Source organism: Mauremys reevesii, linkage group 1 (assembly GCF_016161935.1).
Source record: "Mauremys reevesii isolate NIE-2019 linkage group 1, ASM1616193v1, whole genome shotgun sequence".
Taxonomy (NCBI): Eukaryota; Metazoa; Chordata; order Testudines; family Geoemydidae; genus Mauremys; species Mauremys reevesii.
Window position 1 is genome coordinate 11,980,822 of NC_052623.1, and position 27,287 is coordinate 12,008,108.

Consider the following 27,287-nt stretch of genomic DNA (forward strand, 5'->3'; position numbering starts at 1 on the left):
GGGGTGTGCCCTCCGAGGAGGCTTTCATATCCTATGCTAGTGGTTTCTTCCCTGGATGGGTGGTCATGACAGCAATTAACACTGTCTGGCTACTCCTTTGACATACCTGAAAGGCTGGTTTTGAGTGTTTCCAGCCTCACATCACACTTTAGTAACTCACACATAGCAGGATTTCATAGCTTCACATACAATGAGAGTGCACACAATCTGAGGGGATATCAATGTTTAGCAGATTAAGACTTTTAGAAGGATACCTCACAGGGCGTACTTTGTACAAGACATACCATAATTACATTGCCATGGTAAATATGGGGTGCTTTGGGGTGCAGAGTGTCACAGGGATGATCCAGAGAGTGACAGGGGGTGGAGAGGAGAGGAGCGAGTGAGGGGCGGGGCCTTGAGGGGAAGAGGCAGAGCAGGGGCGGAACTTCGGGGAAGAGGCAGGGCAGAGAGGTGGGGCCTCAGGCTTCCAGTTACCAGCAATTAGGAAGGGGCAACCCTGTGAGTTATACATAGGCAGATTCCCCAATTTGTCACGCTGACACAGCACAGTCAGGTCAGGAAAGGATTTAAAGTTCATTTGACTGGCTAGTCAGTGATTCAGGGAAGAGGGCCCAGCACCATGTCACCAGACAGCTCAGCACGGAGCTCGGAGCTCGGTCTGAGATCCAGAGCGCAACGAGAAAAGTTTAGGTCCCTTTATGAGTAAAGGGCTGGAGCATCCTATCCCGGATCTGTTGGTTCCTCGCCCCATAGATGATGGGGTTTAGCATGGGGGGCAGCAGGAGGTACATGTTGGCCATGAGAACGTGGAAATGCAGAGCCACATTGTGCCCAAACCGATGCGTGAGGAAGGAGAAGAGAGCTGGGATGTAAGTGGCTAAGATGACACAGAGGTGGGAACCACAGGTCCCAAAAGTCTTTAGTCGAGCGTCCTTTGTTGGGAGTCTGAAGATGGCCCTGAGGATCTGGGTGTAGGACACGGCGATAAAAGACACATCCAGAGCAACTACGAAGAATGCCACAGAGAGGCCGTAGTAACTACTGACACGGATGTCGGCGCAGGCCAGCTTCACCACAGCTATGTGCTCACAGTACGTGTGGGGAATGATGTTCGTTCTGCAATACGGCAAACTCCTCGCCAGGAAGGGATAGGGCAGTTCGAGTATGACGCCGCGCAGCACCAGAGCCAGGCCAATTTTGGTCACCATGGGGTTTGACAAGATGGTGGAATGTCTCAGGGGATCGCAGATGGCCACATAGCGATCAAAAGCCATGGCCACGAGGATCCCAGACTCCATCGTAGAGAAGCTGACACTGAAGTACAGCTGAGTAAGGCATGCAGTGAAATTGATCTCCCTGGAATTGAACCAGAAAATGCTCAGCATTTTGGGTAGGATGGATGTAGACAGGACTAGGTCGGTGACGGCCAGCATGCAGAGGAAATAGTACATGGGCACATGGAGGCTCGGCTCTGTCTTTACAATGAACAGGATGGCAAAGTTTCCCAAGAGGGCTATGGCATAGATTGCACAGAAGGGGATGGAGATCCAGACATGGGCTGCCTCTAGGCCAGGAATGCCCAGCAGGATGAAAGTGGAGGGGTTGGTGACGTCGGTTGAGTTGCAGTCTGACATGGTGAAGGAGAGAAGGTGTCCAACACTGAGGCAGAACGGTGTCTCCTGCATGTACCGTACGTTCCCCTGACTTCCTGTATGTGCCCAGGATCTAGGGTGATGGTCGCACGACAAACAGCTGGATGGAGAGACAATGTTAATATGAGACACTACATGCAGAAGTGGAGGCTGTTCTGACGGATGAAGCAGATTGGTCAGTCTTCACACACTGAAAAATGACATTTTCATTATTCAGAAAAATGAATTATGAACAACTGACCCTCCTAATGTAATTTCATATTTTATGGTGCTTCCTTCATCAATACTTCCTACACATCAGAGTGTGAGAATCCTTAATAGGTGCCAGCAGGAAACATGAGAGAATATTGGTTATCCCTCTTTGTTCCTTAGGTCTTGTCTACAGTGCCACATTTTCGCCAAAAAGCAGCATTTGGTGAAGAAATAGTGGAGGTGTAAACACTACAAAGCCACTTTTGACGACAGAACTCCTCGGGTTCAGTGATGTAATAAAGGCACTTTGACGAGACTTGTAAGGCTTTTTACACAAAGGTTTTGTCACCAAAGTGCCAGTGTAGAACCTGTGATTGATTTCATCAGTGTAATTGACCTCTGGCAGGCATCCCACAATGCCCATCCTAACCACTCTGGTCAGGACTTTCAACTCTTCTGCCCTGCATCCAGGTAAATATTTTCCACTCCTCCCCCTTTAAAGGCCCAGGAATTTTAAAATTCCCCTTCCTGTTTGCTCGGCGTGGAGTGTTCACATCACATCTTCCCAGGTGGCCATGGCAGCTCCATGCAGCAAATGGTCTGGACCACTGTGGAACTGCTCAGTATTTGGGGAGAGGAGGCTGAGGAGTCCCAGCTGTGCTCCAGCTGTAGGAATTTCAATACTTACGGGCAGATTTCTTGCAGCTTGTGGGAAAAGGGCTATGATTGGGACATGCTGCAGTGCAGAGGAAAATGAAGGAGCTGAGGCATGAGTACCAGAAGGCAAGGGAGGCAAATGGCCACTCTGGAGCTGCGCCCGAGACCTGCCATTTTTATAAGGAGTTGGATGATATCCTTTGCGGCGACTCACCTTCCACTACCAAGAGCCCTGTGGATACTTCGGTGGGGCAGGAGCTGACGGAAACTCAACGTAACCCAGAGGAGGAAGTCATCGATGAAGAGGTGGAGGCATTAGAAGATGCGGAGCCCATGCCAGGGTTGCCCTGTGCTGCGTCCAGTCAGAAGCTGTTCTCCACTCTGGAGGTATCCAGCCAGTCTCAGCAGTCACCATCAGGGTTGGCCAGAAGCAGGAGAGGAGACCCCTGGTAAGTGGTTTTGCTCTGTAAAGTGAAGAGGTGGGTGGAGGACAGAGAAATGTTCAAGGCTGGCTGTGTTTGTGGGTGCTGGGCATTTCCCCGTGCAGCTAGGCGGTATGGCAGAACAGGGTGTTGATGCACACCGAGATTTCACTGGAATCCTCCAGAGAGACCTCTGGGAAACCTTCCTGCAGGTTCTCTGCAATCCTCTGCTGGAGGTTCCTTGCAGAGTTTCTTTGTTCCTTCCCCCATTGAGGGACATTTCCTCCCGCCATTCTGCAATTACTTGGGCAAGGACCAACTCAGCACACAGGTGATCAGCATAGGAACCGGGGCAGAAACCACAAACATATAATAGATGCACCCTTGCGTCCTTGCTAGCCCTCAGGAAAGAGATATCTGCCACAATGACCCCGCCTGTGGAAAGCGGTGGGAAACTTTAGAGAATTGTCCCCCGAGAAGTGCCCCGCAATCCTTTTCTGTGACAAGGTTGGAACTCACCACCACAGCGCCTTCTGCTGGTGGTCTCTGGGAATTAGCTCAGTCCAGTGGAGCGCCCTCTCCTGGTGGTGTCCTGCCTGCTATCTCGCCCCTGGTTGGCGTCTGAGCCCACATCACTCTCCAGCTCACGGCATCCTCTTCAGGACCACTGCCCTCCGGCAGTGCCCCTCCATCCAGCCACACCCCCTTCCGGGGTGGTGGGGTGATCAGCAGTCTCTCTACACCCCAGCCACCATGTCCAACCACACACCCCAAAGCCTAATCCCTCCTGTCAGGGATCTGGCATAGTCTGTAATGGCCGCTCCCTATGGCCAATGACTGGGTGTACTGCAAGGGGGGGAACGAGGAGACCCAGGCCCACCCTCTACTCTGGGTCCTGGCCCAGGGACCCTCTGGCAGCAGCCTCGCTGTCCTCCTTCTCTCCCCTCGTCTGTCCACTTCCCTGGGCTGCTTCCCCTACGGCCCCTTGCACCCGCTAGGCCCTTCCCTTCAGGGCCTGCAGCCTGGCAGGCTACGGGCTAGAGCTCCCTTCTGCTCCCTGAGCCTGGCCCACACTGCACTGTCCGTGGTGCTAACCTCCCAGCTTTGGAGACTGACCTTCCCCTGTTGAGGGCCTGGGACAGACTGACTCTCCTCTCCCTGATCAGCCTTTTTATAGGGCTGAGCCTGGCCCTGATTGGCTGTCTCCAATCTGGGCCCTGATTGGCTCCCAATAAGTCCTTCTCTCATTGGCTGTCTGTCTGCGCAGGCGCGCTGGCCTGCTGCATCCCACACTCTCAGGGAGTGGGGTAGCAGCCCCACTACACTTTCATATTGCTTTTCTCCCACGCACAATGTCCTCTGCCCCTGGGAACACTCACCATGCTTGTAGTGTTCGCCAGCATGTGTGCTTGTCAAGGGTCAGCGGGAAAGAGTCTGGTGCGTTGCCAGCAGTGTATTTTAATGTAGTGTTTCAGTGCTGCACATGTACTGAACAATAATACTTCTGTTTATGTTACCTTTGCTTCTCCAGATATGTCCTTGAAAGGAGGCAGCCCTTTCCACTGGATAAGAAAGCACCCAAGACAGAGTAAGGAAGATATTTTCTGGGAGGTGCAGCAGTACTCTGATGGACGGAAAGCAGAAAAGAAAAGAAATGAGGCATACACTAGGGATGCAATGGAGAGGCGGATACAATTTTTCTTGTGGCAAACCAACATGCTGCAGTCCCTCCTGATGGTCCAGACTGAGCAGATGGGTGCCCGCCCTCCCCTTCAGCACATTCACAACTCTTTCCCATGTCCTTCCCAAACTCCACTTGGACATTCCTTTCCGATTTCTGGGACGTCTCACTTTACCGTTCACTCCACCACCGCAGACACCTTTTCAAATGAAAGCTGGACTTACGCTCAGCTATGTGTGTGTGCATGGGCACTCTTTAATTGTTTTCACTGAAGTTATGATAGCAGATGGCAGCAGCAAACCAGCAGGCAGTTGTATCATTTCCTTACATTGAACCCTGGGCCTGAACAATCACAACTGCTTCCCACCTACCAAAACTGGACTTCATTCTGCATTACAAACCCAAGCATAGCAACAAACTCTCTTTCTCATTTTCAAAGTGTTGCCACAAAGCCTCCCTGATTCGAATTGCCCCCTCATTGTGCTCCTCTAATAGCCTTGGTGTCTGGCTGCTCAAAATCAGCATCCAAGTGTTCTGTCTCAGCAGTGCACCCCGAGCAAACTTTTCACACTTACCTTCACAAATATTATACAATGTACATCACATGTCTCTGACCATGGGAATATTTTCCTTGAATAGATACAGGCCAGTCCTTGCTTACAGATAGCCTCCCAATATGAAGCAAATACCAGCAACTACACACCAGACAACAAAAACACTAACCCTGGAACCAGTCCCTGCAACAAACCATGTTGCCAACTCTGTCCACATATCTAGTCAAGGGACACCATTGTAGGACCTAACCACATCAGGGACACCATCAGGGGCTCATTCACCTGCACATCTACCAATGTGATATATGCCCTCATGTGCCAGCAATGCACCTCTGCCTTGTATATTGGCCAAACCGGACAGTCTCTGTGCAAAAGAATAAATGGACACAAATCAGACATCAAGAATTATAACATTCAAAAGCCAGTAGTAGAACACTTCAACCTCCCTGGACACTCAATAACAGACTTAAAAGTGGCCATTCTTCAACAACAAAAAACTTCAAAAACAGACTCCAGTGAGAAACTGCAGAACTGGAATTAATTTGCAAACTGGACACCATCAAATTAGGCCTGAATAAAGACTGGGAGTGGATGGGTCACTACAAAAACTAATTTCCCCCTGCTGATACTCAAACCTTCTTGTCAACGGTTTGATTTTTTCTCCTGTTGAGAATAGCCCACTACCACTTTAATTGAATTGTCTCATTAGCACTAACCCCCCACTTGGAAGGCAACTCTCATCTTTTCATGTACTGTGTATATATACCTGCCAACTGTATTTTATACTCCATGCATCTGATGAAGTGGGTTTTAGCCCACAAAAGCTTATAGCCAAACCAATTTGTTAGTCTCTAAGGTGCCACAAGTACTCCTCGTTGTTTCTGCTCTGGAGATGCACTCAGTTTTGGTCACCCAGTCTCTATAAAGGATATAACAGATAGAAACGGGGTTTGAGAAGGGGAGAGGCTGGCATATATGGACAGACTGAAAAGTCTAGGACTGTTCAGTGTAGAGAAGAAACAAATAAGGGAGCACAGGATAGAGAAGAACAAAATAAAAGAATGGAACCGATTACATTGAAATGGACAAACAGAGAACAGCTCCCAACCAGTAATAGCGATCTACAGATACCCTTCCAAAGGGCTAATTCCCCAAAGCTGAGACAAATTATCAGCAAAACTGATTGGGAGGAAAAATTTAGACATAAAAATGGGAATGAAGAATGGGAGTTCTTTAAGAAGATTTTATTAGAGAGCTAAAAAGCCACGATTCCACAATCAAGAAAGTGGGGAACTTTGGTTAAAAACCCAGGTCAGTAGGAAAGTGAAGGCAGCAATTAAGGCGGGAAAAGCAACATATAACAAATAGGAATAAGGGAAAATAGGTAGCAAGCAATACAAATTGGAAATTATGAAAATTGATACAGGAGGTTACAGACATCAGGGGGGAATCCATGCTTTGCAGGGCTAAGGCGAACAAAAAGGAGGTTATTAAGTATATTAAGAACAAAAGAAATCCTAGAAAAGGTAAAGGCCAATTCCTAGAGGGAGAAAGGAAACTTGTTAATGTTGCAGAAAAGGTAGGTGTGTTCAAGGAATATTTTTGTTCTGCATTTGGAAAGAAACAGAAGGAGATGCTTATATGACATGCCGTGATTAAACACTTTCCAGTCCATTAGCAGTCATGGAGGATGTTAAACAACATCTACAGTGAAATTAATGAAATTAATAGGCAGCAGGTTTAAAACAAATAAAAGGAATCATAGAATCATAGAATTCAAGATCAGAAGGGACCATTATGATCATCTAGTCTGACCTCCTGCAAGATGCAGGCCACATAAGCCGATCCACCCACTCCTTAGCAAGTGACCCCTGCCCCATGCTTCGGAGGAAGGCGAAAAACCTCCAGGGCCATTGCCAATCTTCCCTGGAGGAAAATTCCTTCCCGACCCCAAATATGGCGGTCAGCTGAACCCCGAGCATGCGGGCAAGACTCTCCAGCCAAACCCTCTGGAAAAGGTTATATCATACCAGGCACATAATTGACCTATTGACTAAGCCCGTTATCCTATCATACCATCCCCTCCATAAACTTATCTAGCTTAATCTTAAAGTCATGGAGGTCCTTCGCCCCCACTGTTTCCCTCGGTAGACTGTTCCAGTATTGCACTCCCCTGATGGTTAGAAACCTTCGTCTAATTTCAAGCCTGAATTTCCTGACTGACAGTTTATATCCGTTCGTCCTCGTGTCCACATTAGCACTGAGCTGAAATAATTCTTCTCCTTCCCTGGTATTTATCCCTCTGATATATTTAAAGAGTGTAATCATATCTCCTCTTATCCTTCTTTTGGTTAAGGAAAACAAACCGAGCTCCTCAAGTCTCCTTTCATACGAAAGGCCTTCCATTCCTCGGATCATTCTAGTGGCCCTTCTTTGTACCTGTTCTAGTTTGAATTCATCCTTCTTAAACATGGGAGACCAAAACTGCACACAATACTCCAAATGAGGTCTCACCAACGCCTTATATAACGGGACTAGCACCTCCTTATCCCTACTTGAAATACCTTGCCTAATGCAACCGAAGACCGCATTAGCTTTTTTAACGGCCACATCACATTGCCTACTCATAGTCATCTTGCGATCAACCAGGACTCCTAGGTCCTTCTCCTCCTCCGTTACTTCCAACTGATGCGTCCCCAGCTTATAACTAAAGTTCTTGTTAGACATCCCTAAATGCATAACCTTACACTTCTCACTATTGAATTTCATCTTGTTACTAATACTCCAGTTTACAAGGTCATCTAAATCTCCCTGGAGAATATCCCGATCCTCTTCTGAATTGACAATACCCCCCAACTTGGTGTCATCCGCAAACTTTATCAGCCCACTCCTACTCTTGGTTCCCAGGTCAGCAATAAATAGATTGAATAAAATCGGACCCAAAACCGAGCCTTGAGGAACTCCACTGGTAACCCCCCTCCAACCGGACAGTTCCCCCTTCAATACTACCCTCTGCAGTCTCCCCTTTAACCAGCTCCTTATCCACCTCTGGATTTTCATTTCGATCCCCATCTTTTCCAATTTAACCAGTAATTCTTCATGCGGTACCGTATCAAACGCCTTACTGAAATCCAGATATATGAGATCCACCGCATTTCCCTTGTCTAAAAAATCTGTTACTCTCTCAAAGAAGGAGATCAAGTTGGTTTGGCACGATCTACCTTTCGTAAATCCATGCTGTAATCTATCCCAGTTGCCATCGGCCTCATGCTCCGGAACCACTCTCTCTTTTAAGATTTTTTCCATGACTTTGCATACTACAGATGTTAGACTAACAGGCCTATAATTCCCCGGGTCACTTTTTTTCCCCTTCTTGAATATAGGAACTACATTAGCTAATCTCCAGTCAGTCGGTACAATCCCCGAATTTAGGGATTTATTAAAGATTATCGCTAACGGGCTAGCAATATCCCTCGCCAATTCCTTAATATTCTAGGATGAAGATTATCCGGGCCCCCCGATTTACTTCCGTTAAGCTGTTCAAGTTTGGCTTCTACCTCAGATACCGTAATGTCTACCCCCATATCTTCATTCCCATCGGTCCCTCTATCACTATTCCTTAGCCCTTCATTAGCCTCATTAAAGACCGAGGCAAAGTATTCGTTCAGATATTGTGCCATTCCAAGATTATCCCTAATCTCCACTCCATTTAAAGTTTTAAGCGGTCCCACTTCTTCTTTCTTGGTTTTCTTCCTATTTATATGGCTAAAAAACCGTTTGCTATTGGTTTTAATCCCTTCGCTAGGTCCATCTCCACTCGTCGCTTTGCCTTTCTCACAGCTTCCTGCACCTCTGACCTCAATAAGGTAGGTTTCCTTGCTGATCCCTCCCATTTTCCACTCCTGGTACACTTTCTGCTTTTTCTTAATGACCCTCTAAGACGCTTGCTCATCCAGCTCGGTCTAAAACTGCTACCTACGAGCCGTTTCCCCTTCTCGGGATACATGCCTCTGACAACTCCTGCAACTTCAACTTGAAGTAACCCCAGGCGTCATCTGCCCTTAGATCCCTAAATATGTTAGCCCAGTCCACTTCCCTAACTAGTCGCCTTAATTTAGTAAAATTAGCCCTTTTGAAATCATACACCCTAATCTCAGATGCACTATTGATTATCCTCCCATTTATTTGGAAACGAATTAGCTCATGATCACTCGAGCCAAGGTTGTCCCCTACAACAATGTCCTCAACAAGGTCCTCGTTACTCACCAAAATCAAATCTAAAATGGCATCCCCCCTCGTCGGTTCAGCAACCACTTGATGAAGGAATTCATTAGCTATCACGTCTAGGAAAAGCTGAGCCCTATTATTATTACTAGCATTTGTTTCCCAATCTATATCCGGGAAGTTAAAGTCCCCCATGATCAAGCAGTTCCTATTAGTGTTTACCTCCTTAATAACATTAAAGAGCTCTCTATCCATCTCTAAGCTAGATCCCGGCGGTCTATAGCACACCCCAATCACTATCCCGGATGAGGCTCTGGTAGTTTTCTTCCCCAATGTGACCATTGCCCAAACAGACTCTGTATTGTCCATTGCAGCGCTAGTTATCTCATTACATTTTACCTCATTATTGATATACAGTGCTACTCCCCCACCTTTACCTTTGCATCGGTCTTTCCTAAACAGCACATACCCTTCCATACCTGTACTCCAGTCATGGCTACCGTTCCACCATGTTTCTGTTATTCCTACGATATCCGGTTTCAATTCCCGGACCAGGAGCTCCAGTTCCTCCATTTTGTTACCTAAGCTTCTCGCATTGGTGAACAAACATCCTAATTTTTCCTGTTGGGCTCCTCTCACTCTTTTCACCCAACTCGGTAGGGACACAGTACTTCCAGTATGACTTGTAGATCTAGAATCCGTCCCCCCCCTCTTCCTTACACGTAACCGCCCCCCTCTGGCTATATCTGTTGTTATCTTGTTGTCCTCACTCCCAATGTGAAAATTTGGCGTGGAGGAGCAGGTGAGTGTCCCCGCGTCCGCCTGTGCAGTGTCCGTATCTCGCTGTAGAGGCCCAGGCACTAGGACATCTCCCGACCGTCTCCCCCCAGTGTCTAGTTTAAAGCTCTTTTAATCAGATGAGCCAGCCTCCCTCCTAGAAGTCTACTTCCTTCCCTTCTTAGGTGGAGCCCATCCCTTGAGAACAGTTGTCTGTCCCCAAAAGCCTCCCAGTGCCCATACATCCCAAAGCCCTCCTTGTAACACCACTCCCTCAGCCAACTATTAATCATCACGATCCTCTCACCCCTTTGGCGCCCTTCCCTAGGGACAGGTAGAATCCCACTGAAGATCACCTGAGCCTCAATTTCCTTGAGCGTCTTACCCAACCTGGCATAGTCTCCCTTGATCCTCTCTAGCGAGAATCTAGCCGTGTCATTCGTTCCCACATGAAGGATGATCAAAGGGTTCTTACCCGCTCCTCTTAGGATCCTTTTCAACCTCAGGTCCACATCCCGTATTTTAGCACCCGGTAGACAGCACACCCTTCTGTTCTCCGGATCGGCCCTGGTCACAGGCCTGTCCAACCTTCGCAGTATGGAATCCCCAATCACGTAGACCTGCCTTCGCCTGGGGACAGCACGGTCCTCTAACCTATCCCCCGTTCCCCCTGGTTGCAAGCTCCTTCCATTCCTATCCTCCCTTGTGGTTCCCCTTAAGCCATCCTGTATCCTCCCTGGGCCCAAACTTGGTGCTACCTCCATCGACTCCTCTCCTTTTTCTATGGGACTGGCCGCTCGCCTCTTTTTCTTTGGCCTCTCACTGTCAGCTACCACTTGCTGTACCCCTTCCTCATTCTCCAAACCTTCAAACCTGTTCCTTAGCTCAATTTCCCCCTCACTGGCTCTCCTTTTCCTTGGCCTGCTTCTCACGGTCACATGCTTCCACCGCCCATCTTCCTCCTCTGGTGGAGGAAGTTCTTCTTCACGCAGCGCATAGTCAACTTGTGGAACTCCTTACCTGAGGAGGTTGTGAAGGCTAGGACTACAACAATGTTTAAAAGGGGACTGGATAAATTCATGGAGGCCAAGTCCATAAATGGCTATTAGCCAGGATGGGTAAGAATGGTGTCCCTAGCCTCTGTTCGTCAGAGGATGGAGATGGATGGCAGGAGAGAGATCACTTGATCATTGCCTGTTAGGTTCACTCCCTCTGGGGCACCTGGCATTGGCCACTGTCGGTAGACAGATACTGGGCTAGATGGACCTTTGGTCTGACCCGGTACGGCCTTTCTTATGTTCTTTTGTTCTTATGTTACAGTAGAACCAGTAGAATCAGTAGAGTTACAAACAACAGAGTTACGAACTGACCAATCAACCACACATCTCATTCGAAAGCAGAAGTAGGCAATCAGGCAGCAGCAGAGCCCCCCACCCCCCACAAAGAAAAAACAAGAAAGTTCTGCGTTAAACGTAAAGTATTACAAAATAAAGGGAAAGTTTTAAAAAAAATATTTGACAAGATTAAGAAACAATGGAAAAGATGATATGAGATTAGTTAAAAAAAAATCTAGGAGTATAATTAATGCCAGTCAACAGCATGGTTTATGGAAAACACGTCTTGTCAAATAAATCTAATTTCATCCTTTCATGAGAGTACACATTTGGTGGATCTAGGGAACCAAGCAGATGCAACAGACTTCGATTTTTCTGAGGCATTTGATTTAGCAGGGGAAAACATTCAGTAAAAAAAATGAACACTATACAATATCAGTAGAGCACATGTTAAATGGACTAAAAGCTGGCTATCTGACAGATCTCAGAAAGCTGTTGTCAATGGGCCACTGTTAGCGAATGGGGGTGTTTCTAGTAGGGTTCTGCAGGGATCAGTTCTAGGCCAGATGATATTCAATTTTTTCATCAGTGATCTGGAAGCAAATAGAAAATCATTGCAAGTAAAATTTGCGGACGTCACAAACCTTGGCAGAGTCGTTACAATTAGTTGGCCTGGGCAGGCATAATGGTTGATCTGGAGCATTTGTTGAGCTGGGCCCATGCAAACAAAATGTTTTAATACAGTCAAATGGAAAGTGGTCCTGTCAGAACAGGCAATGCAGGCCCGACCCCCAGGCTAGGGCTCTGTATTATGGAATGCAGGGACCCTAAAAACGGTTTAAGGGTCATTTAGACGCAACAAATCCTGCATCTTGGCAGGGGTTAGACTAGCTGACCCTTGCAGGTCCCTTCTCACCATGTGGCTCTATGATTCTACAATGTAAAATCCTAGTGTAGACCAGGTCTTAGTTAAACACAAGTATGGAGCTTAATACAGGGGTAACCCTAACCCTAAATTTAATGGCTTGTGTTATACAGAAGGTCAGACAGGATGATGTAATTGTCCCTTCCGATCTTAAACCCTATGAATCTATCGATAAAGAAAGCAAATCAGACATTTATATTTACTCTGTCTCATAATACACGAACAAGGAATCATTCAATTACATTGAAAGTCTGCACATATAACACTGAGAAAAGAAAATTGATTACATTATCCATATGTGGCCAGTGGAACTCCTTGCCGCATTATTGGAGCAAAGAGCATAGCTGAATGGGATTCACAAGTGGATTGGCCATTGCAGGTGATGCTGGTGGCACCATGGTTAGTTAAGGCTGTCTGACACCTTCAATGAGGAGACCTCATTTTCAGTTGGTTATAAGTCTATCAAACTTTAACCATTTGGACTGTTGTTGGAGAGCTTATCCTTCACCCTCCCTTTCCTGGCCCTTCTCACGTGAACAGAGAGCAACAGTACCCAGAGTCTGAAGGTGCAAACAATTCAATGTTTATTGGGGTGAACTTCCAGCAAGCATGATTCCAGTTTCCTTCCTTAGTGTCCCCCTTCCCAGCTCTGACACCACAGAGCCTTGCCTGTGTCCCTGTTTCCATTCCCCCCTTTAGCAAAACATGATTCCAATTCCCCCACCCCCATTCCCTCTTTCCATCCCCCCTCCACTTCCTGATTGACTGCAGACTATATAGTAAAACTTGAGTTCTGCTTAGCTTAACATTGTAATATGGTTCTTTAACCAGTTATATCCCACCACCTTAATTGGTTTACACCCAACAAAATTAATTATACAGCAGACAGAAACAATCACAGAACCAGACAGAGATTATACAGACAAACAACAGGGAAGTGCAGACTACAGTGACAGAACAATACAGAAATGAGGATTTCACCCCAGCTATTGATAAGTGAGATTTTGCCGGACAGGATGATCTCAAACTAAGTTTCCTTTTACATCTTCTAGGCTCTTCCCTTCCTCTGGAGGTGATCGATTAATCACCTTTTTAACAGCCCAAAACTGCCTTATTTCAGTGTGACTGGTGAGGACATGACCATTCACTTCCCAGCTTAAGGCTGCCCCTGCTGTTTAGCCAAAGGCCTTAGGCTAAGAACAAGGCCTCAGACTATCCTAGTGAGAGAAGACCTATAAACTGGCAGGCTGATTTTGATCCTTCTTTTGTACCTCTATAACTAGCTAACTGATAATGCACCTAAATTCTTAAAGTATGGGCCTTTGCAGACAGGCCTGACTAGCTATATCCTAACAGCTGCCTGACACCTTCAATTAGGAGACGTCATTTTCAGTTGCTTATAAGTTTGCAAAACTTTAACCATTTGGACTGAAATTTCGCACACTGGGTGTCTGCTTCTGGCTGAATTGTTTTTTGAAAGTTTCAGGCATCACAGTTCAGCCAGGAGAAGCCTGAAGCCAGGAGAAAAGACGTCTTGCCTATGTTGAAAAATTCCAGTGAGGAGCCCCAGCACCTCCATATTTTCCATCAGAAAGTCCGGTGAGACACTGTTAATAGCCAGAGCCCCGAAATGCAAGAGTCCCTGAGCATTAACTCACACACAGCTGGCTCCTGAGGTCTTTACTCAGTTCTTACTCCAAAGGGAGTTTTGCATTAGTGGAGCCTGAGAACATATGGGCCACGGCCTCAGAATTTGGTCTTGTATTGTCCATCTACTAAAAGCTTTTATCCTGAGGGACTCCCAGTGCCACTGAAATGCAGCCACCTCGGAGCTGGAGGCCATCAGCCAGGGGCAGAGCAAAGTGGGACATTTTGGCCAGTGATATTGGAGGAAACACATCCCCCGTGGCAAGGGCCCCAGCATGTTTAATGGCTGTGCAGAGACGAAAGGACCACAGACCTATTCTCCATCCCATCACGCCCTCCTTGCACTGGGTTTGTCAAGCAGGTGAGCTCCTCAGCAAGAGATGGTGTCAGGGTTCCTTCCCCACTCTGAACTCCGGGGTACAGATGTGGGGACCCACACGAAAGACCCCCTGAGCTTATTTTTACCAGCTTAGGTTAAAAACTTCCCCAAGGCACAAATTCCTTTCTAGCCTTAGTATCGCTGCCACCACCAAGTGATTTAAACAAACATTCAGGGAGGGCCACTTGGAGCCCTACCTTCCCCAAATACCCCCCAAAACCCCTACACCCCCTTTCCTGGGGAGATTTGAGAATAATATCCTCACCAATTGGTACAGGTGAACACAGACCCAAGCCTGTATTCTGGATCTTAAGAACAATGAAAAATCAATCAGGTTCTTAAAAGAAGAATTTTAATGAAAGAAAAGGTAAAAGAATCACCTCTGTAAAATCAGGATGATAAGTACTTTACAGAATAACAAAAGACTCAAGAACACAGAGGATTTCCCCTCTAGGCAAAACCTTAAACTTACCAAAACAGGGAAAATTCACAAGCTAAAAAAAAGGTAATCTAATGCATTTCTTTTCTGCTATTACTTACTACTTCTGCAAGACTAGATGCTTAGTTCAGATATATTTTCCCCTGCCCTGTTTCCTGGCTGGCTCTGAGAGACACAGACAGAAAAACTTCTCCCCCTATTGGTCCTTTTGGTCAGGTGCCACCCCGGTAATCTGAGCTTCTTAACCCTTTACAGGCAAAAGAGGAATTAACCTTTTACAGGGTAAAGAGGGATTTTATACTGCCCTTAGCTGTATGTTTATGACAGATGGGTACCTGTGAATTCTGAGACAGACGTGTCTTCCCTGGGAATCCCCCACAGGCAGCCGTTTCCCACCCCTCTCTCACCCCGGCATCTGCAGCAGCATCCCACACTGAGAGCCAACACAGTGGGGTGCACCGTTTATAATATAGCTGTGCGCAATCCCAGCGGGGTTTGCTCAGCCTCTAGGGGAGAAGCAGCATCTGAATGGAAACAGGCTGGAGACTGGAGATACTCTAGTCAATGTCTCTCTTTCCTTGTCTGCGCTTCTATGCTATTTATCCAGCTTTAGAAGTAAACAGTCATTAAGGGACTTTCCCAAAGGGAGATGAGAACCCTCGGGCTCTCCACTGAGTCAGAGAGGAATTGGCTGCTCTGTGTATCTGTGTATTTTTAAAAAGTAGTTGATTAGTAAGCAAACTAGGCATAATAGTCTGATACCCTGTTAAGGCCTAGTATAAAGGGTAGATAGTAGACAGAGAGATCTGGAGAAAGGTCACTGAGGGGAGACCCGAACACTTTCTGCAGGCACATGGGGCTATCGCTAAGGGATCAGAGATCAGTAATTCTCATCAGTAACTATCATCATACTGTGCAGTAGGTTTCATTGAAGGATCTTCAAAACACCTAACAAAGGAAAGTCACTATGAACATATCGTCATTATACTGATAGGTAAACTGAGGCAAAGGGAGAGGTGACTTGGTGAAGGTAACACAGAGAATGACAGACAGAACCCAGGAGCCCTAATGTCCCTGCTGTAACCATGGTCTCTCCGTTAGTAACTGAGGGCATAACAAGAAAGAAATGGATTCATGGTGTAGCAGGGTTTGTTCCTTAGGTGGATGTGACAGACTTGCTCAGGATGCAATCTAGAACGGGGATACCGCTGAGCCCTCTAGCACACCAACCTGGGCTCCCTCTCACACTGTGAGGCTGTGACAAGCTACAGTCCTTTCCAGGTTTTGCACTTCCACAGCCAGACACAGCCAGGGACTGAAATTTCCAACACTGGGTGTCTGCATCCGGCTCAATTGTTTTTGAAAGTTTCAGGCATAACAGTTCAGCCAAATTTTCGAATGAAGCCAGGAGAAAAGACGTCTTGCCCATGTTGAAAAATTCATATAATTATTCCACTGAGGAGCCCCAGCACCTCCATGCTTTCTATCAGAAAGTCAGATGAGAATCCCCCCCAACCCGTTAATAGCCAGAGCCCTGAAATGCAAGAGGAGGAGGTGAGAGTCCCTGTGCATTAACTCACACACAGCTTACTGAGTTCTTCCTCCAAGGGGAGCAAAGAGGGACATTTTGGCCAGTGATATTGGAGCAAATTCATCCCCTGTGGCAAGGGCCCTGGCATGTTTAATGGCCCTGCAGAGCAGAAAGGACCACAGACCTATTCTCCATCCCATCACGCCCACATTGCACTGGGTTTGTCGAGCAGGTGAGCTCCTAAGCAAGAGCTGGTACCTGTGAATTCTGAGACGGACGTGTCTTCCCTGGGAATCCCTCGCAGGCAGCCGTTTCCCACACCTCTCTCACCCCAGCATCTGCAGCAGCTGCCCACACCGAGAGCTGACACAGGGGTGTACACCGTTTATAATACAGCTGTGAGCAATGCCAGGGGGGCTCGCTCTGCCTCTAGGGGAGAAGCTGCAACTGAATGGAAACTGTCTGGAGACCGGAGACTCTCTAGCCAATGTCTGTCTTTCCTTGTCTGTGCTTCTGTGCTATTTATCCAGCTTCAGAAGTAAACAGTAATTAAGGGACTTTCCCAAAGGGAGACGAGAACTCTGGGCCTCTCTGCTGAGTCAGAGAGGAATTGGCTGCTCTGTGTATTTGTGTATTTTTTAAAAGTAGTTGCTTAGTAAGAAAACTAAGGATAATGCCCAGCTCTCCATAGGGTCTGATACCCTGTAAAGGCCCAGTATTAATGGGTAGATAGTAGCCAGAGAGATCTGGAGAAAGGTGACTGAGGGAGACACGAACACTTTCTGCAGGCACATGGGGAGATCAGTAATTCTCATCAGTAACTATCATCATACTGTGTAGCAACTTTCATTGAAGGATCTTCAAAACATCTAGCAAAGGAAAGTGACTATGAAAATATACCCATTATACTGATAGGTAAAATGAGGCAAAGAAGATGTGACTCGGTGAAGGTCACACAGAGAATGACAGACAGAACCGAGGAGTCCTGATTTCCCTGCCGTAACCACAGTCTCTCCATTAGTAACTGAGGGCATGACAAGAAGGAAATGGATTCATTGTATAGCAGGGCTTGTTCCTTAGGTGGATCTGACAGACATCTCAGGATGCAACCTGGAATGGGGATACCACTGAGCCCTCTGGCAAACCAACCTGGGCTCCCACTCACACTGTGAGGCTGTGACAAGCTGCAATCCTCTCCAGGTTTTGCACTTCCACAACCAGACACAGCCAGGGACGCACCCAGCTGCAGTTACATGAATGCTTTCACTAGGCACTTATGCACCAACAATAGAGAGGCTTCAGGCAATTCCCCCCCACCCCAGCTCCTCAGCCTAGGACCCCAGAGCTGCACCGTCTTACCCTGGTCAGAAGCCTGGTGAGTGTAAGATTTTACCCAGTCCGCCCCTCCCTCAGTGTATTGAGGACAATGGACCAGCCCCTGTCTCTGGGCAGGTTACCCTTTTGCATTTGAAAGAACACACTGTAAAAAAACATAAAACCAATTTATTAGCTACAGAAGGACAGATTTTAAGTGATTATAAGTAATAAGTGTACATATAAAAGTAGATTACCTAAGAAATAAAGCAAAATGACAATCTGAGTTCTAGAAACTAGACAGGATTTGAACCATACAGTGTGCCACTCTGATGGTACGGACAGTCCAACTGCCTTCCATACACAGGCTAGAAATCTCTTCAGTCTGGGACCAAATCCCCAGTTTGGCCCTTGTTCCTAAGGTTTTTCCAGGTGTTGAGTTGTGGAGGGGAGTGAGACCAAGTGATTTTGTTACTTCCACCATTTATGGCTTCTTCCATGTGGAGGGAACTTCGTTTTCTAAGCAAAAGTCCCCAGAGCAGTTAGTGGAAAAGTACAGGCACAAATGGAATCCAGTGTCACATGAGCTGGTCACATGCCCTCGCACACTTTCAGAACTTTAGGTACAAAAATGATACATGCATACAAATAGGGTAATCATATTCAGCAGACCATAGCTTTTTCATTGATACCTTACATATCATATCACCATGGTAAATATGGGAGTGCCAGGGAGTTGTTTTGGGGCACAGAATGTCACACCTCCCCACTTAGTTTACTGCAGGAGTGTTTGTCATTGACTAATTGGGAGGGAGTGTGCACAAGGCCTTCTCAAGGTTTGGAACATTCAACACCTAAGTGTTGCAAACATTGTAGTGTTCTCCACATGTGTTTTTAAAAAGTTCTGTGTGCCTTCTCTGCGTCACTAGAAAACCTCTCTTTGTATCTGTGCGGCATTGTAAAACCATTGTGCTTTTCTAACTGGTGATAACTCAATACAGATATTCATCAATGCCATGCAGTGGTGTGCCTCAGTTTCCCCTTCCACACAGAAGACCAGATTTATTATGGTTTCCCTGCTGTGATGAGCTTTGAGCCTGTTTACAGGTGATAGCTGAGAAGCAGTATCCTCATACGGCTTCTTGTTTCTATTTGTAGCATGTCCGAAAGCTTTCCCCAAAAATCATGCATGTTACACCTTTTCATAGGATTTGCCATCAGTACCAAATTCTTTGTTATAAGATTTCCCATTAGCAACAGACATTGCATCATGAGATTTAACAATAACACCAAATCTTTTATCATAGGTAGGTGTTTCCAAGTATTTTTATTATACCACATCTTCTGCTTGGACACTTTGATTTGTTCAATACCCATTGTGTCTTTCAACTCCTCCCTGAGCCTTAACATGTGTTTAGTTATTGGTTTTCCTTTCCCCTCAGTATCCCCTTGTAATGGGAGGCAGCGTTTGGCGGGACACAACTGAGAGTATCAATTGAGGACAAATTGCTTAGAGCAGGGCAGTCACAGCCCAAGGCTGGGGGTTCTTTACATTTAAGGTGCCAAACCAGCCAAACAGAGAGGACTTTGGTTTTACCCCACTGGCTAACCAGAAGTCACACAAGCAATTCCCTCAGATACTCCAGTTCCCTTGTATCACCATCAGCACCGCTCCTTATGGGGATGAATGATTATGAAAACCAACACCCCAGTAAAAGAAAAAAGGTTCTAGTCATCCCAAAGGACCAAGCCCCAGACCCAGGTCAATATACAAGTTAGATCTTACTCACAAATCACTCTGTTGTCAATCCTTTAAAATCTAAAATCTACAGATTTCTTTATAAAAAGAAATAAATATAGATGACAGTTCAAATTGGTTAAATGGAATCAAATACATGCAACAATTGCAAAGTTCTTAGTTCAGGCTTGTTCCAGTCTTGATGGGATTACTGCTGATTTAAACCAATCAAGTCTCTGGAGAACAAACGTCCCAGCCTAGATGGGCCGTTCAGTCCTTTGTTCAGACCTTCAGTTTCAAGCACAGTTCCTCCAGAGGTCAGAAGCAGGATTGAAGACAAAATGGAGAGGATTCCAGGGCCTTTTATATCCTCTGCCAGGTGGAAGGACACCCCTTTGTTCTTACTGTGGAAAATCACTGCAGCAAGATGGAGTTTGGAGTCACATGGGTAAGTCACCTGTCCATGCATGACTCAGTTTGCAGGCGGCAGCCATTGCTCTCCTGCTGGCTAAGAGCCATTGCTCTCCCAGGAAGGCTTCTCACATGTGGATTGGTGTCTCCCAAGGTCCATTATCAGTTAAATATTTGTTGATTTGGCACTTACTCAGAATAGTCCTTTCTCAAGAAGCTGATCAAATGTTTCACTGATGCTACGTAGAATCAAACACATTGAGATACAAGTACATAGCCAATATTCATAACTTCAAATACAAAAATGATACACACATACAGACAGCAAAATCATAACCAGCAAATTACAACCTTTTCCTAGACACCTGACTCAACCTTTGTAGAAGATTTGGTGCCACTATAGGACTTTGGTTGCAACAATGATCTATATGGTCACAGTTCATGTCAATAATGTTTCACCCCTTCAGTAGGGATCTCAGTGTAAGATGATCTTTGGGGTCTTGGTATGCTGGGGTCTCATGAGATAAGGATATAAGTTGGCTTTACATGTTGGCTAGCCCTCTGCAGAGCTGCTTCCCAATCCCAGAGTTATACCCATGGAAATAATCCACCCCTCCTTGGACTTTCCTTGTGATCCCCACTCCCAGCACTGGGACCTTCCCTTCCCCTCTCCTAGAGGTTTGTGATTTGTGTTCTGTGGGCCAAGAGCTGTGTCTTTTCACAACTCTTTTCTGTGTCTTCCCAACCCAGGGAATTTCCTCCTCCCCTTTGCCAGTAATCTCATTAGCATTTCCACAGACAACTATTGATTCAGTTGGACCTGCATCCTGTGTGAAAGAGACAGAGTTATTTTTTACAAGCATGTCAGGAACAAAGTCCTGAAATATCGGGAGCTGGATTGGAGTACCCTCTGTCACCCCCTCTCTATCCCCGAGAGGTCAGTTGTGTGACTGCTCCCCTCCAGTGCGTCATCCGATGAAGTGGGTATTCATCCACGAAAGCTTATGCTCCAATACATCTGTTAGTCTATAAGGTGCCACAGGACTCTTTGCTGCTTTTCCAGCAGGTCAGTTACACAGTTCCCTCTCGAAGCCTGAGCCACAGGTTGGGTGCCTGGGAGCACAATGCTGAATCTTCAATTCTGTCCTGGGCATCCTCCCCCATGTGATCAGTGAGGAGACATTTCTGTACCCCCACTATCCCTCCCCCAGTTTCTCCCCTGCCCCCCCATCTAGGACACATACCCCTGTGCTCTCTAGAGTGGGATCTCTCCCCTCATCAGCCGGGAAGGGCTCAGACACAGCTAACAGCTTGGACAGTTGTCTCAGTAGCAGGTTCTACACCCCCCTCCCTCCCTCCTGAGGTGGTGTTACCTCCTGCTGCAGTGTTAAAGGAACCCACACCCACCTCCTCAGTCGTTTCTATGATTCTATCACTGGGCTCCCCTCTGGAACACATCTCCCTATACTCCCTAGCATTGGGTTTGTCCCTTGTTTAGCAGCAACATGGACATTTTTTCCAGGAGGCAGCAGAAGGGCAGGAGCTGGTTTCAACCACCGCCACCCCTGGAAGCATGCAGCTTCCCACTGCTGCAGGGGAATCAAGGAGGCTCTGTTTCCTTCACCAGTTCCTGGGACTTTCCCCTTTCCATCTGAGGTCCCAGCAGACTGCTCCTTTTTGCTGCAGGCAGACACTTTAACAGCCTGAGCTACATGGAGGGAATCATTTCCAATTAGCATACCAATAGGAGTATTGTCTACCACCCCCTCTGATAATACAACTTCCAAACCCTCAGTTTCTATGTTCACTTTAGCCAAAGGCACAAGGATTTTGTAACTACCAAATAATAAAATCTCTGCCATCTGTCCGGTCAGTATGTCACCTTGTTGTACTATATTCCTCCTAACCACAGAAATGCCTGTCCCTGTATTTTCACACCCAAGGTGTCCCCTGCCAATAAGCGCTTCATATCTGTCGGGCAGAGGCTAATTTTACAAACCTAGTATGATACGTGACAGGTGCCTAAGGGGCTTCTGTGCTCAGAATCGCAGCATTTCAATGGGCTACCTGCTGCCTGCTTCCTCTGACCACAGGGCATATACCCCTCGGGTGATCAGTGGTATTACAATGATAGTACCTCCTGCAGTCTTCCGTTTTTTCTGTCTGTAGTTTATTCACAATAGATGCTTCTGTCTGCTCAAAATTATCAGCTAGAGAAGCCATCTATCCACAGTTTTCACCTTTTTGTCCCATAGACACCGTCATCATCTTCACATATGTTTAAGAAGTGCTCCTGACCAATTAGGTCAAACATTGCTTCAAGGCTTCTAACACCGGTGCCCCTTACGCACTTACTCGTCAAATCTTTCATTTTGTTTACATATTTCATGTTACACACCAGCACCACTCTTAAGATTCCTAAATTTCATTCTATGTGTTTCAGGGGTAATCTGAAATTGTTTCAAAACCATTTCTTTGAATTTACAATCATCTAAAGCATCATCAACGGGCATTTTATTGAATATATCCAGAGCTTTACCAGTTAAATTAGCAACTAAAGTGGGCATCTTCTGGTCACCACGAATCTCACACAGCCTCCCAAAGGTAATGAAGTATTTAGCAATATCCCCTGCCTCGTTGTATGCAGGACACAGCTGTTCCCATTTGAGGATTTTTGGAGAGGTGGGAATCAGTGGAGTGGGAATGTTCTGGTTCTGCTTTTCCAGCAAGTCCAATTGATGATTTGACTCTCTCTCTTTCTCCTCAGTTTCTTGTTGTTTTAGTTCCATAGACACCTGTGTTCTGCCTCCTCTCTGGCAGCCTCTGCCTGCAATGTGAATTTCACAATCCTTTCGTTGGTTGCACTCATCTTGCTGCTTTTCTGTCTCTACTTCCTTTTCCCAAAATAAGCAAACAGAAAATAACAAACTGGTAACCTCTTTGACTGGTCTCCAGCCACCACACTTAAAATCTCACTTAAAAGCTCTACACCAGTGTGTGAAGTGCAAATCTCACTCAGAACAACAAGTTGTGCATTTCACTCTACTCACTGTGCCGGACTTCCCCAGAGTGCAACCTGGAACTAGGGTTGTGATGTTATGAGTGTGATATAATACCTCATTGAAAGGTGACAGGGCCAGAAAGAGTTAATTACCTCACAGACTGACCTGATCCATGGCCGAACTTTAGAGACTTGTTAGGAAGATATGTAAATGAATAGAGCTTTGAAATGCAAGTCTGCATTGTTAGAGGTAGAAGGGTAGGTGTTTTCTCAGGTCTTGGGATGTAAGCAAACAAGTCTTGTCTATTGCTGTAGCTTTGATTCAAAGAGCAAAAAAGGAATATTAACATTTAGGAAGATACCTTAGGGAAATAGTATTGTTGTCTATATGTCTCTTTGAAGGTTGTGGTAACCTGTACCTGAACTGTTTAATGGATAAATTACCCTTGATGAAGGGAAGATCTGCACCAGCCTTTGCTAACAGAGCTAAGATTCCCAAACACCTAACTCAAAAACACACTGGTTAAGATAAAACATACATCAGGTTTATTAACTACAGAAGGATGGATGTTACGTAATTATAAGAGATAGGAAACAGATCAAAGCAGGTTACTTTATCAATCAAACAAACTTGCATTCTAAGACTTAAACACATTAGATAGAATCATAGAATATCAGGGTTGGAAGGGACCTCAGGAGGTCATCTAGTCTAACCCCCTCCTCAAAGCAGAATCAATCCCCAACTAAATCATCCCAGCCAGGGCTTTGTCAAGCCTGACCTTAAAAACCTCTAAGGAAGGAGATTCCACCACCTCCCTAGATAACCCATTCCAGTGCTTCACCACCCTCCTAGTGAAAAAGTTTTTCCTAATATCCAACCTAAACCTCTCCCACTGCAACTTCAGATAATTACTCCTTGTTCTGTCATCTGATACCACTGAGAACAGTCTAGATCCATCCTCTTTGGAACCCCTTTTCAGGTAGTTGAAAGCAGCTATCAAATCCCTCCTCATTCTTCTCTTCTGCAGACTAAACAATCCCAGTTCCCTCAGCCTCTCATGCGCTCCAGCCCCCTAATCATTTTTGTTGCCCTCTGCTGGACTCTTTCCAATTTTTCCACATCCTTCTTGTAGTGTGGGGCCCAAAACTGGACACAGAACTCCAGATGAGGCCTCACCAATGGCGAATAGAGGGGAATGATCACGTCTCCCAATCTGCTGGCAATGCACCTACTTATACAACCCAAAATGCCGTTAGCCTTCTTGGCAACAAGGGCACACTGTTGACTCATATCCAGCTTCTCATCCACTGTAACCCCTAGGTCCTTTTCTGCAGAACTGCTGCCTAGCCATTCAGTCTCTAGTCTGTAACAGTGAATGGGATTCTTCCGTCCTAAGGCCATTGATCACTACCCATTGAGCTCGATGATCTAGCCAGCTTTCTATCCACCTTATAGTCCATTCATCCAGCCCATATTTCTTTAACTTGTGGGAAAGAATACTGTGGGAAACCAAATCAAAAGCTTTGCTATAGTCAAGGAATAACACAGCCACTGCTTTCCCCTCATCCACACAGCCAGTTATCTCCTCATAGAAGACAATTAGGTTAGTTAGGCATGACTTGCCCTTGGTGAATCCATGCTGACTGTTCCTGATCACTTTCCTCTCCTCTAAGTCCTACAGAATTGATTCCTTGAGGATCAGCTCCATGATTTTTCCAGGGACAGAGGTGAGGCTGACTGGCCTGTAGTTCCCCAGATCCTCCTTCTTCCTTTTTAAAAAGATGGGCACTATATTAGTCTTTTTCCAGTAATCTGAGACCTCCCCTGATCGCCATGAGTCTTCAAAGATAATGACCAATGGCTCTGCAATCACATCCGCCAGCCTGGGTTCCCCTCCCCCATTCGAAGTCCTTTGTCTTACAGAGCTTCTTGCATGTGTTGAGTTGTGTGGGAATGAAGACAAGAGATCATGTCACTCCCTATTTTTTATAGTTTCTTCCAGCTTGCTGGAAAGTCTGTGCATGTGACATAGGTGGTCTGCCTCCATTGGACAAACATTCTCCATTGTCTCTGTACTCCCTTCGAGTAGGCTTTCTTATACAGAGTTCCTGAGCTAGTGGTTTCTTCCCTGGATGAGTGTTGACAACAGCAATTAACAGTGTCTGGCGACATCTTTGACATACCTGAAAGGCTGGTTTTGGGTGTTTCCAGCCTTTCATCACACTTTAGTAACTCACACATAGCAGGATTTCATTGCTTCACATACAATGAGAGAGCATACAATCCCAGGGGATATCAATATTTAGAAAGACTTTTAGAAAGATACCTCACAGGGCATACTTTGTACAAGACATACCATAATTACATCGCCATGGCAAATATGGGGTGCTTTGGGGTGCAGAGTGTAAGAGGGATGAACCAGAGCGTGACGGGGGTGGGAAGGAGAGGAGTGAGTGAGGGGCGGGGCCTTGAGGAGAAGAGGCAGAGCAGGGGCGGAACTTGGTGGAAAAGGTAGAGAAGAGAGGTGGGGCCTCAGGCTTCCAGTTACCAGCAATTAGAAAGGTGGCAACCCTATCAGTTGTACATAGGCAGATTCCCCAGTTTGTCAGGCTGACACAGCACAGTAAGGTCAGGCAAAGATTTAATGTCTCTTTGACTGGCTAGTCAGTGATTCAGGGAAGAGGGCCCAGCACCATGTCACCAGACAGCTCAGCACGGAGCTCGGTCTGAGATCCAGAGAACCAGGAGAAAACTTTAGGTCCCTTTATGAGTAAAGAGCTGGAGCAGCCTTACCCGAATCTGTTGGGTCTTCACCCCGTAGATGATGGGGTTTAGCATGGGGGGCACCAGGAGGTTCATATTGGCCATGAGAACGTGGAAATGCAGGGCCACCTTGTGCCCAAACCGTTGTGTGAGGGCGGCGAAGAGATATGGGATGTGAAAGACTAAGATGACACAGAGGTGGGAGCCACAGGTCCCAAAAGTCTTGAGCCGGGCGTCCTTTGTTGGGAGTCTGAAGATGGCCCTGAGGATCTGGGTATAGGACACGGTGATAAAAAACACATCCAGAGTGGTCACCAATAATGCCGCAGAGAGGCCGTAGTAACTACTGAGGCTGATGTCGGCGCAGGCCAGCTTCACCACACCTAGGTGCTCGCAGTATGTATGGGAAATGATGTTGGTTCTGCAATATGGCCACCTCCTCGCCAGGAAGGGATGGGGCAGTACGAGCATGATGCCGCGCAGCACCACGGCCAGGCCAATTTTGGCCACCACAGGATTTGTCAGGGTGGTGGAATGTCTCAGGGGATCGCAGATGGCCACGTAGCGATCAAAAGCCATGGCCACGAGGATCCCAGACTCTATCACAGAGAAGCTGAGAATGAAGTACATCTGGGTGAGGCAGGCACTGAAATTGATCTCCCTGGAATAGAACCAGAAGATGCTCAGCATTTTGGGTAGGATGGATGTAGACAGGACCAGGTCGGTGACGGCCAGCATGCAGAGGAAATAGTACATGGGCACATGGAGGCTTGGCTCCTTCTTCACGATGAACAGGATGGTGAAGTTCCCCAAGAGGGCTATGGTGTACATGGTGCAGAAGGGGATGGAGATCCAATTATGGGCGGCCTCCAGGCCAGGAATGCCCAGCAGGATGAAGGTGGAGGGGTTGATGAAGTCAGTTGAATTGGATTCTGACATGGTGGAGGGGAGAATGTGTCCAACACTGAGGCAGAACGGTGTCTCCTGCATGTACCATACGTTCCCCTGACTTCCTGTATGTGCCCAGGGTCTTGGGTGATGGTCGCAGGACAAACACCTGGATGGAGAGACAATGTTAATATGAGACACTACATGCACTACTGGATGCTGTTCTCATGGATGAAGCAGATTGTCATTTTTCAGTGTGTGAAGAGCGACCATTTTTATTATTCAGATATATGAATTATGAACAACTTTATTTATAATTGGAGATATACCAATCTCCTAGAACTGGAAGGGACCTTGAAAGGTCATCAAGTCCAGCCTGCTGCCTTCACTAGCAGGACCAATTTTTGCCCCAGATCCCTCAGTGGCCTTCTCAAGGATTGAACTCACAACCCTGGAACCAAGCAGATGCAATAGACTTCCATTTCTCTGCGGCATTTGATTTAGTAGGGAAAAACATTCAGTTAAAAAATGAACACTATACAAAGAGCACATGTTAAATGGACTAAAAGCTGGCTAACTGACAGCTCTCAGAAAGCAGTTGTCAATAGGCCATTGTCAGTGAATGGGGGTGTTTCTAGTGGGGTTCTGCAGGGATCAGTTCCAGGCCAAATGCTATTCAATTTTTCGTCAATAATCTAGAAGGAAATAGAAAATCGTTGCAAATAAAATTTGCTAACGACTCAAAGCTTGGCAG

The 27,287-nt window shown here is 46.4% G+C and overlaps 2 protein-coding genes across 2 annotated transcripts; both read right to left on the bottom strand.

Moving 5' to 3' along the window:
* Positions 1-689: 689 nt before the first annotated feature.
* On the bottom strand, positions 690-1,637 carry LOC120371075 (olfactory receptor 52E2-like). Its single transcript, XM_039486559.1, has one exon. It carries the CDS (start codon positions 1,635-1,637, stop codon positions 690-692), a length of 948 nt encoding a protein of 315 aa, XP_039342493.1.
* Positions 1,638-25,554: 23,917 nt separating this feature from the next.
* On the bottom strand, positions 25,555-26,697 carry LOC120401383 (olfactory receptor 52K2-like). Its single transcript, XM_039531343.1, has 3 exons — positions 25,916-26,697; positions 25,676-25,843; positions 25,555-25,608 (listed from the first exon to the last, which is right to left on the bottom strand). Exons 1-3 carry the CDS (start codon positions 26,633-26,635, stop codon positions 25,555-25,557), a joined length of 942 nt encoding a protein of 313 aa, XP_039387277.1. The 5' UTR covers positions 26,636-26,697.
* Positions 26,698-27,287: the final 590 nt, after the last annotated feature.

Excerpts from the sequence above, each read along its gene's own strand:
- LOC120371075 (XM_039486559.1), bottom strand. The coding sequence starts at position 1,637 with ATGTCAGACTGCAACTCAACCGACGTCACCAACCCCTCCACTTTCATC.
- LOC120401383 (XM_039531343.1), bottom strand. The coding sequence starts at position 26,635 with ATGCAGGAGACACCGTTCTGCCTCAGTGTTGGACACATTCTCCCCTCC. Across the intron at positions 25,844-25,915 it reads TCACCGTGTCCTATACCCAG|CTCTGTGTCATCTTAGTCTT; the intron begins ATCCTCAGGGCC and ends TGTGGCTCCCAC. Across the intron at positions 25,609-25,675 it reads TGAAGACCCAACAGATTCGG|ACCGAGCTCCGTGCTGAGCT; the intron begins GTAAGGCTGCTC and ends TCTGGATCTCAG.